At 37.0% G+C, this 10,675-nt stretch overlaps 1 protein-coding gene across 1 annotated transcript; it reads right to left on the reverse strand.

Moving 5' to 3' along the window:
• Positions 1-208: 208 nt before the first annotated feature.
• On the reverse strand, positions 209-4,361 carry ZBED4 (zinc finger, BED-type containing 4). The gene has a single exon (XM_010284047.1). The coding sequence runs from the start codon at positions 4,057-4,059 to the stop codon at positions 541-543; it is 3,519 nt and encodes a 1,172-aa protein (XP_010282349.1). The 5' UTR covers positions 4,060-4,361; the 3' UTR covers positions 209-540.
• Positions 4,362-10,675: the final 6,314 nt, after the last annotated feature.

Below are 10,675 nucleotides of genomic sequence, written 5' to 3' on the forward strand. Positions count from 1 at the left end.
TACTTTAGGGCTTGCAGTTTAAAAACACCACATGACAAAAAGACAGCTTGAACCCCATCTTTCATGTACAGCTTTCTTTTGACAACTACAAAAGCTGTTTTGTTGCAATTAAAGCAATGTTTAACTAAAATACAGTACCTGGTTTATGGTTTTTACATAATAATTGAATAAAAAACTACAGAATAGAACTGTTTACATCTTTTTTTTTGCCATTCTATTAAAACAAATGACTGAGCTTTTTTAAAGTACATTTACAATTATGGATTAAAACCTACATAATTTTGTATAATCTGACAAGACAGGCTATCTCTAGTGTGAACTTTTAAAAAACATATATACAATATCTGGCCTGAAGTACTATGAATAAGGCACATGTAGACATATTGAAAGCTGAAAAAAATGAAAACTAAAATTTGGAATTATAGTCACTGATTAGATGTCATACATGGCCCCTATTGGAGCAATTTAACAATCCAAGTTATAGATAGTTAATATCCAGTGAGCAACAATAGATTTAGTTTAGCAGTTTGTTAATTAGTTTCAATACTGGAAGTATATTAAAGGAAGATTCACTTTCAAAAAGATAAGCTTTTCAAAGTGTTCAATCATCAATCTTGACTGACTAAAGTTGTTGCTTTCATTGGATGTATTGAACAATCTCTCTGAAGGAACAATGCTTGGTGGACAACCCAAGAACCTGACAGCCAATTTTGACAGTACTGGCCAAGATGACTTTTTAAAGTTCCAGTAAGTTAAAGGATCACAGTTATGCTCAAGCACTTCTTCCTCCAAGTAAGAAAGCACCATTTTCTCTGGTAACTTTGCTCTCTCTTTCAGGTCTTTTGTTTTCTTCATGTCACCCATGAGTGACCAAAGATTATCTTCCCCATATGAATTTGTAGATGGTGAACCTATATCACATCCATTGGAAACAGGTTTATCATCATCTGAGGTAGAACTCATTATTTCCAGCTCCCTGATTAAGTCCTGTTTATATTGTTCAGCCTCCTCTTCTGTAAATAAGGATGTTTTATACCGGGGATCCAGAAGTGTAGCAAAAATGTACCTTGGATCATGAAGCGTGGAGGACAATCTACTCACCATAGCTTCTTTCAAAGATTTCAGCATAGTATCTATGCCCATTGTTTCCTCAAATAGCATTTCTATTTTCCTGTTAAGTATATGAATCATTGGAATCACTTGGCTTAGAGTAGACATGTGTGTACTCATCTCCCTGCTTGCAGCTTCAAAAGGCTTGAGAGCGTGACACACCGACTGCATGACTTCCCACTGATCACAACTTATTAGCTCCCTAAAGCTGCACTCTATTGACATTTCATCAATTGCTCTTTTCTGTTCGATAAGACGTTCCAGCATATGAAATGATGTATTCCACTTTGATGGAACATCTTGTATTAGCTGATGCTGAGGCAACTCATACTCTTTTTGCAACTCAGCTAACTTCTCTTTTGCTTTTGCTGACCGATGGACGCGTTCACAGATCTTTCTTGCAATACTAAGCAAATTCTGAACCATTCTCTGGCTTTTAATAGCCTCATTTACAATGACATTAACAGTGTGACTAAAACATTGTACACTTGAATGATCACCTTCATTTAAAGTTTTTTCTATGCTCTGATTATCAGTAACAGTAATCCCAATCTGAAGGCCAATGGAAGTAATCCATGTTTCCCACCAGTACTCTAACTGCTTCTGAATACTGATTCCATTGTAGTCACAATCAATCTGTGATACATTTAATAGTGCTGAACAATGGTAATCCTCACACTGTGGTCGAAATGAAGACTCAAATGTTACCCAATGAGCTGTCAGGGTTAGATATTCTCGTGTTTGGTTGCTCATCCATATTCCGGATGTAAAATGGATGACTCCACTTTCAGCTTCTTTAAGATGTGAAATAATTATTTGTTTTACATTATCATACATATCTGGAATCGCTGTCCTAGAAAAGTAAGATGGAGAAGGTAAAGAATACTGAGGTTGCAAGTATTCAAGCAGCCTGTTAAAGCCAATGTTATCTACAAAAGAATATGGCTGAAGGTCAAGTGCAATCATTTCAGCTACAAGACTTGTGATTTTTTTGGCAACTGGGTGAGAGTCACAAAACTTGTCATTGGTTTCATCAAAATTTGAAGACCCTAGTAATTCTGTGCTCAGTGGCATGTGATTATCCGTAGATGAGGATAATACTGTCTCCGAGACATCAGTTTTCAATACACTGTTATGAAACCGCTGCAAATGTCTTAGAAGACAACTTGTGCCTAGATTTGTTGGCTTTTTCCCCCTACTTATTGTACGTCCACAGTGCATACATATTACTTTTGTTGAATCTGCAGAACAAATTGAGAAGTGGTTCCACAGTTTTGAGGTCTTCTTACTGTTAACAGGAAATATAATTTGATTATCATGTGTAACCATTGTAGGCAAGTCAGTCAACTTTGAGGATGAACATTCTGCAGAAGCCAAAGTGGCATAAGGAGAATTTGCCAAACTCACATCAAGAAAGCTCTTTTGGTTTCCAATTACGTCGGGATGGCGTCTATATAGATGTCTCATCAAACAGCTTGTGCCCACATCTCCTTTTTTCCCACGACTTATGATACAACTGCAGTATCTACATACTGCTTTTAGACTGTCTGCAGGTGACAGTGAAAAGTGATGCCAAACTTCTGACTTGAGCCTTTTCATAATCCTTTTGTTTTGCTGAAATACAGCAGTAGGTTCAAATATTAGTGGGCCTAATCCCTCACACTGTTTCTCAGGAGAGGAAGCAAAGGAGACTTCACCTATATCATCAGAAGATGACAGCATTGAGTCTTCCACTAGAGCATCTCCAGAAGAGAGATTAGTATGGATCTCCTCAGAGATTCTGTCTGGAGAAGAAGAAACAGAAGTTGATTCTTTCATTAGTTTTCCAGGAGAGGATGACATAGAATTCAGATCACTATCTGAGGGCAGTAAAGAAGGCAACAGAGTTGGAGGTGCGGTGTAGAGAGGTGGTATGCTGGTACCACCCCCATTCTCTTGCAGGACAATGGAACGATGGGCTCTCCACATATGTCTTATTAAACAACTCGTTCCAAGGTCTTTTCCATTTTTTCCTCTACTGAATTCATTCATGCAGTGGATGCAAACAGCTTTAGAATTATCTAGAGGTGACAAATAAAAGTGTTTCCAGACAGCAGATCTCCTTCTGGAACCCGATGTGCTCTTTGGAATTACAACAGTTTTTTCTGCTACATTCTCCACAGTGTCGTCATACTGGTTGTTGGGTAGCTGTGGAGATGACCCAACCATGACTTCTTCTTTGCTGCACTTTTCAGAAACTGAGAGATCTGATATTTCTTCAGAAGAAACAATAGAAACAGATTCCTCAATTATTCGATCTGGAGACGGTATTTTAGAAGCCATTTTCTTGACCAGTTTGATAGGGGATAACATAGAACTCAGATCTCCAACATCTGCGGACTGAGGTGGTAGTAACAACGTAGGTGAGGAAAAGGAGGATATACCTGGCATACTTCCATTTTCTTGAATTAGTACAGTGGGATGGGCTCTCCTCACATGTCTCATGAGACAACTTGTACTCAGGTCCTTTTCATTTTTACCCCTGCTAAATTCTTTCATACAGTACATACATATTGCTTTAGTGCTATCCCTAGGAGATATAAAAAAATGGTTCCAAGCAGGTGACTTTTTTCTGGAGCTTATGTTTCTGCTAGAAAGGAGGCTTTGTGTCACAGCTTCCATTGCTACATCATACAGCGTACTACTATACTGAGAAAAAAGAGATCCGTAATCATCTTCATTTTCTGTAGATAAATATTTGCCAGGGTTGTTGGTAACTAAGTTCTTTTCTTTGTCTTCTTGTTCATCACTGCTGTCCACATGTTTGAAATCATCTTGTTTTGTCTTGATATCCATTCTTTCTAGAGTACAGTTAATGCTGTCTTCTTCTTGCTCTACTTCTAAGTTATTGATTTTACCCAATACAAAATTGCCATCCGTTCTGGGGGCATCTGCTTTACTCTTGTCCATGGATGACAAATTCTTCTTGCCAAGTCTTCATTTATTAATAAATATGGATAATTTAAAAGATTATTTTAAATTATGTATCTTGTACACTGAATGCGCAAAGACAAATGTGCGTATGTGTTAAAATAATCTCTGGTTTATGAATTCTGTATCCGTGTTGTGCATCAGCAAATATGATTAGTCATAAAAATGCATTTAAAAATCATAGACTTAATTGATGGAATCTCATTTCTTCCCCAGGATCAGGACATTTCAGGTCATAGATGAATGTTCTCAAAGACATCTACTGTTAAATGCTTCATGTTGTAGACATAATCCGAAAAAATGAATGTTCTATTTTCTTGCTGAAGGAAGCCATTCTGTTCATCTTGACTGGGCAACTGTGATTCTTTTGCACCATCTAGGAAAAAAAAAAAAAAAAAAAAAAATCAGAAGACACAAGTTGACTAACACACTCTAAAAAACTATAATAAAGGGGAACTGAAAACATGCACTAAATGTTCTGTGTTTTGTTTTTCCTTTGAGATAAGAACAATTTAGTGTACTATTGAGCAAAAAGGAAAAAACAGTATTTACTCAATACCTTTATTGTGGACAGATCCATGTCTACAGACGCAGCTCTAGTTCAGATTTGACAAAACCTCGAGTTCAAGCATCACTTTTGTATTTGCTTGGATATACGTATGCCACATCCTACATCCTAATTCAACCACTGCATAAGCATACATACACACATATACACACAAGCATATACTATATAGTTGTCTATATCAACAGATACATATGAAGACAAGCAGGCATTTAGTCATGTTAGCAAAGAAATATGTACTTAAAACCAAATCTTAATTATACTCTTGGACATGTGAACCCTTCATTACTGATGGCAGTGTTTAAAAATACAGTATTTTACAAGAAACCTCTGCAAGGGTGTCCAGTATTTAGTCACACTAATGTCTCTCTGTTCCTCTGACCGTAGTTTCATATGGTTATATTCATACCATAACACTCCCAGACAACACCATACTATAGAAACAAGCTACTTCTAGAGTTTCATGATTAAAAACTGAAACGCTTTATTTAGGATAACTGGGCTATGCAAATGCCATGTATACACTGAGGTCTCCCAAAAGCATACATCACTCAGAAGCAAAGATACATACAGTTGCATACGCTTGGTGCCTAGAGCAGCACTGCCAGCTCAAGTTCCTCCTATAACCAAGGATTATACTAGAAAGCCCACGTACACCAAAATGCTAATTTCCCTCACGGGTAAAGATTTCCCTCACCAACAATTCCAGTACAGAGAGTAGTTTTTTGAAGTACAGCTGCTTATAAATCACAGGGCAACAACAGGCTCAAAAACCAAACCCCCCCCCCCCCCCCAAACCTGAAGAAGCTGTCTGCATTTGTAAGCCACTTTTTTTTTTTCCTTTTTACTACAGTTCTATCAGAATTCTAAATTTTTCCCAACCCTTTCTCACTTATTCTTTTGTCATTAATGTAGTTATTGGTACTTTCATTCAAGATAACAAATATTTATTGACCACACAGCTGATGCTACAGTATGCACTCCAATTTGTGCGAACTGGATTTTATGGGACGCTGTCTCCTCAGTTGAAGACAACACACAAATTTGAATAGGTTATTTTAAAAACTTCTCACACCAAATTTTCATGTGTTACTCAAACACAAGGATTTCAGCAGACAAAAGGTGAAGTTAGCCATAGCTACAAAACACTTAAAGTAAGTCTAGGTTGTACTCACACAGACTTTTCCCCCCTGTATCAAGACCAACACCGTATTAGCTTTGTAACCTATTTATTATTTTTCTGAGGTCTGTTTACCAGAGGGATAAGAACCACTTATTTTCTGTGGATTTCAGACTTGTGACAAGCCTACTATAGTGATCATTAACTTACTTTCTTTTCCAGTACAGGGGAAGAGGCAGGGAAAAGGAGGGGCAATCATCTTATTGCAGCTATTTTAAGAAAAGGGAGATGGAGCAGTCAGAACTTGCAAAGAGGAAGGCAGTAACTCTGGTTTTCTTTCTATGAAAGTTTTAGTATTTGTGCTCTACCTTTCTCTCTCCTTCTCAGAAGGAAAAAAAAAACACACAAACGTTTTCAGACACCAAAAGATATGAGGGTTGAGCATGAAAAACACACATTCTAGCAGAGGGAAAGACCTGAAGGAAAACTAAGAAAATTAACACTACACAGTACTTTCCACAGGTTTGTAAAAACACTTGTAAGAACAACTCTGGCAGCAGAGACTAAATTTGCATCACTCAGTACAAAATTGAATGAAACACAAGTTAGCAATCACACACATATTGATGATAGGGAAGCATATGCATGTGGGACAGGAGAACGAGTACAACAGTCAACATTTTTAATAGAAATCAGTCTAAGAGAATTTTTTTTCCTCATTCTTATTTTGATCTAATCTGTAAATTTGGAACTTGTGCTACAAATAGGAAAAGCAAGAACATATAATAAGTTGTTGTGACTTAGGATCACAGAACAGAAAGGCTCAGAAGCAAGTGACTCCATGCAGAGCTTACAGAGCATAAATTATGCATGTAAGTGCCAAGTTACAGTAAGCACATTACAGATGCCTAGCTAGATTTGCACAAAACACATGAATGAATCTATTGGCATCGGGTTCTGATGAAGGTGTGCACAAGTTCTTTGCCTCAAAACAGGTAATCACATCTCTAGCCTGCAATTGCTGTGATTTCTTAAATCTGCAAAAACAGTTCTAGGCTTTGAACAGGAAAATCCATGGAGAAGCTTCACTTGTCCCTGTCCCGATAAGCAGTTACTGCTTAACACAGCTAAACCTAAGGTAGCCGAGATGGGAAGATTTGGAAACCTGATAAATGAGACCAGTTGCAAACTTCATAACAATCCTTAACTAGATTGACATTCATTAACAACACACATTGCCAATGGTTAAGGTCTTAATCATTATCAGCCATTATCACTACATATTCCAACAGTTAGGCCCTAATCATCTTATCCTAAATTAGCTTTAAGTACACAGTACCATTGAGCTGGTGCCATGTAGTTAAATACTGACGGCTATGGTCCTTGATGGTCTAGTTGCTGAAGTTGAGGTAAATAGGTGAGAGAGCTATTTCGACTCTGAAGCAGGAACCCTGGTGGTAGACTTCTTTCTTCCCCATTTCTCCCTGCTGTTGCTGGGTGTTTTTAATGCTTATAACCTCCTCCACCAAAAAAGGGTGTGGGAAGCAATCTCATCTGCTCCTGACATTATTTGTCTTCTTTTCTTTAGGACTAGAAACTGTTCTGGTTCCACCAGAAATCTTTCCTCCTTATTCTGTATCCTTTGTATTTGTTTGCTGATTTTACTACTTGAATTCTTGATTCCTGTTCTTCTGTCCCCTGTTTGTGCAGTTAAACATAGGTCTCCCTTTGCAGCTACATATTATTTCTATACTTATGTGATATGAAATGCTTTCATGCTGTTAAGAGGGTTTATGCTATCAGCAGTGTTACAAAGTGCTTATATACTGTGGCCAGTTACACTATTTTAGTGTACTTATGACTGGGCTTAGGACAATAAAACATTAATTATATCTTGCCCCCTTTATGGAAACATTCCAGGTCAGGTTGGACGGGGCTCTGAGCAACCTGATCTAGCTGAAGATGTCCCTGCTCATTGCCTGGGGGTTGGACTAGAGGACCTTTAAAGGTCCCTTCCAACCCAAGGATTCTATGATCCTATTGCTGTTACAGGTTGCTGGCTACATAGTACATTTTTTCTGGGCATTTGCCTTCTAGGAATGCAGAATAGCTGAGATTCTTAGATGAGTCTCGTTAAGGCTGCTAGATCACTTCCTGGGAAATCCCCAGAATTGGATGCCACTTAGAAGATTCTGCATGTATTTTTTTTTTTCCCGTTTTCTTCCAAACATTTAAGTATGATCTCTGTTGCTTCGAGTGTTAATCCATCATAGTGTAAAATTAAGTCAAGCTCCCTGGGCCCTTCAAACACCCTTAAGGGTTCAACCCAAATTTTCTTTAGAGTGCAGTCCCCAGAACGCTCAATGTTAGAAAGATAGATAGGTTTTTCATCCCCCCCATACCAACTCTATGTAAGAGTCAATCTGTTTTAAAAAGAAACAAAACACTCCATCCTTTTTTAAAATTGTATAGTAATCTAGAAAAAAAAAGTATGAATTCGGTTATGAACACCTTTACAGAGCTTATTTACCTTTGGACACAAACTACTCGAAGTTAAGGACTACTGCTAGACAAACAGGATATTCAAGGAGAAGGAAAATGTTTTCAAATGTACAAAAGGCTACAGGCAGTGAGCTCAAAATGAAAATGATTTATGCCTTTGAAATCTCCTCAATTAGATACAGACAAGCAGCGAAACAAAGAGAATTAAGAGTCACCTTGCAACAAAAATCTTCAAAGAAATTAAATGGAACTAGAGAACAATTATCTACTCAAATGTACTACTCTAGACTATTAGCTCCTGACTGGCTGTAGACAGTCAGTGGTTTGCTGTGGTAAGAAGCCTACAGAAACATTTTACAGGATTTTCCATTCAAAATGGGATTACTGAAAGCGTATGGCAGTTGACAAGAAGTCTCAGGAGAACGTCACAGATCCAAAGAGTGCCACAGTGGACTGCCATGACCAGAAGTAGTCACTGCTGAAGGAAGGGGGTAAAAAAAGAAAAAAAAAAAGAGAAACACTGGTGTCTTGGGATTGCAGACATACATTAACATACAGAGAAGTATGAAAATTATGCACTGAAGCATGAGCAGATTATTTGCTTGTAAAGCAGATAGTGGCCTGCAAGCTTTAAACAATTTTAGGTTGAGTAAGTCAGGCAATAATCATGGACTTGATTAATTACAGATCTTAGTGCAAATAATGGTCTAGAGAAAGTAGTGTAGTAGTGTAAATACAGAGAAAACACACACACCTGCAAAATGTAAGAGCAGTTGTTTCAAGAAAGATGACAAAGTGAAAGCAAAACTATTCACTAGTTTGAAAAAATATCAAAAGTAGTGACAGATTTTGAGCATAGGAGGTACATAAAAGCACATTAAAAACAATTTACACAAATAGATGTCAATTTTAGAAAGAATAGTGCTAATCTTGTTTATTTTTTGAAATCTACAGGCATCATTAAGAACATAAGTAAAGAGAAAACTCCTAAAAGCAAGCAATACAAACAATAATGAGGAGACATTTTAAGAAATTATTATTAACTTCCACTTCAATGGCAGGTACTATGCTAATTATGGAATATTTGCTAAAATTGCTAAAAAAACCCAAATAACCACAAACAAAAAAATAACCCCCCACAAAACAAAACACACATCCAAAAACCTGTAACAAATAAGCAGAACGTGTTTTTGTAAATATATAGCCTTGATGAACCTTACTGCTTTTCAAAGTTACAAATCCCTTGATGAAGGAAAACTAAGAACGTGACTTATTTAACAGAAATTTCCTATGAGAAAGTAGCAGTACTAGCTCACTCAAAGAACTGCATAAGTTTGCAAGATACTGAGGGATTAAAATGGGGTATTAGAAGACGCTGCAAAATTAGCATGTCATGCTCTGAAATGAGGTGGGTCCTATGCTCAGGTCTCGCTGGAGCTCACAGCAATCTGCACAGACAGGCATTCAAGCGTGAACTAGTGGATGCAAGAGTGTAATTGGGATCAAAGTACAGCAAGTTAGGCTTAATAAAAGAAACAAGTTGTTTTGGACCTCATGAGAGGTATGATTTGTAGAGGACTGTTGGGAGAGAAAAAAAAGGAGAAAGTAAAGCCACATTTACTGCTCCATTACTTCTCCAGTCACCTGAAAGGCAGATCTTACATTAACTGATAATCATTGTGATTTTACAAAGGTATTCTCTCCAACTTGCAAAAAACCCGTCATGTCCACCACCCCAAACGCTGCAGCTGGACACAAAAGAGTAAAGTGTAGAAACAGCACCACCAGTACTGTACATTGTTCCTTGTTGACAGGAATAGACTTCACCCTAACCAAAGGGTGAGGTTAAATTCTGTTCCAGTATGGAACAGGATATAACAATTAAGAGAAGTAATATTAGACATTTTTCTTAATCTTATATGAAGGAGTTGAAGTTTATAGGAATCTGAGTACTTAACAGAAAATATGTTTTAAAAAAAAAATTTAAATTTGGAGAAGCATATGTTAATGGAAAGGGAATCATAACCAAAATCATATCTAAGTCAATAAAAAAAAAAAAAAACAAAAAAGGGCATACACATGGGGGAAAAAAAAAAAGAAAGAAGCTATTACTTCTGTAAATGCTCTCTTCTACTGGAGAGAAAAACCCTGATGTTAGAAACAAGGTATTTTTATTTAAAATTTCAGCTATTTACTATGCTTTTTTCCCCTACTTATATCTTAAAGAAGTGATATATGGAAGTAACAAAAACACATTTTTTAATATTGGCTGAGAAGTAATATCTAGGTTTAGCACTTGTTCTGTGTTCTGTTCCATCTATTCTGCCGTGAGTTTTACAGCATCATCTTACTATGTGGCTTATCCTCCTGAAACACTTTCATAATTATTTTTAAAGTTCCATTTTGGA

The sequence above is a fragment of the Phaethon lepturus genome, unplaced genomic scaffold (genome assembly GCF_000687285.1).
Source record: "Phaethon lepturus isolate BGI_N335 unplaced genomic scaffold, ASM68728v1 scaffold11823, whole genome shotgun sequence".
Lineage (NCBI taxonomy): Eukaryota > Metazoa > Chordata > Aves > Phaethontiformes > Phaethontidae > Phaethon > Phaethon lepturus.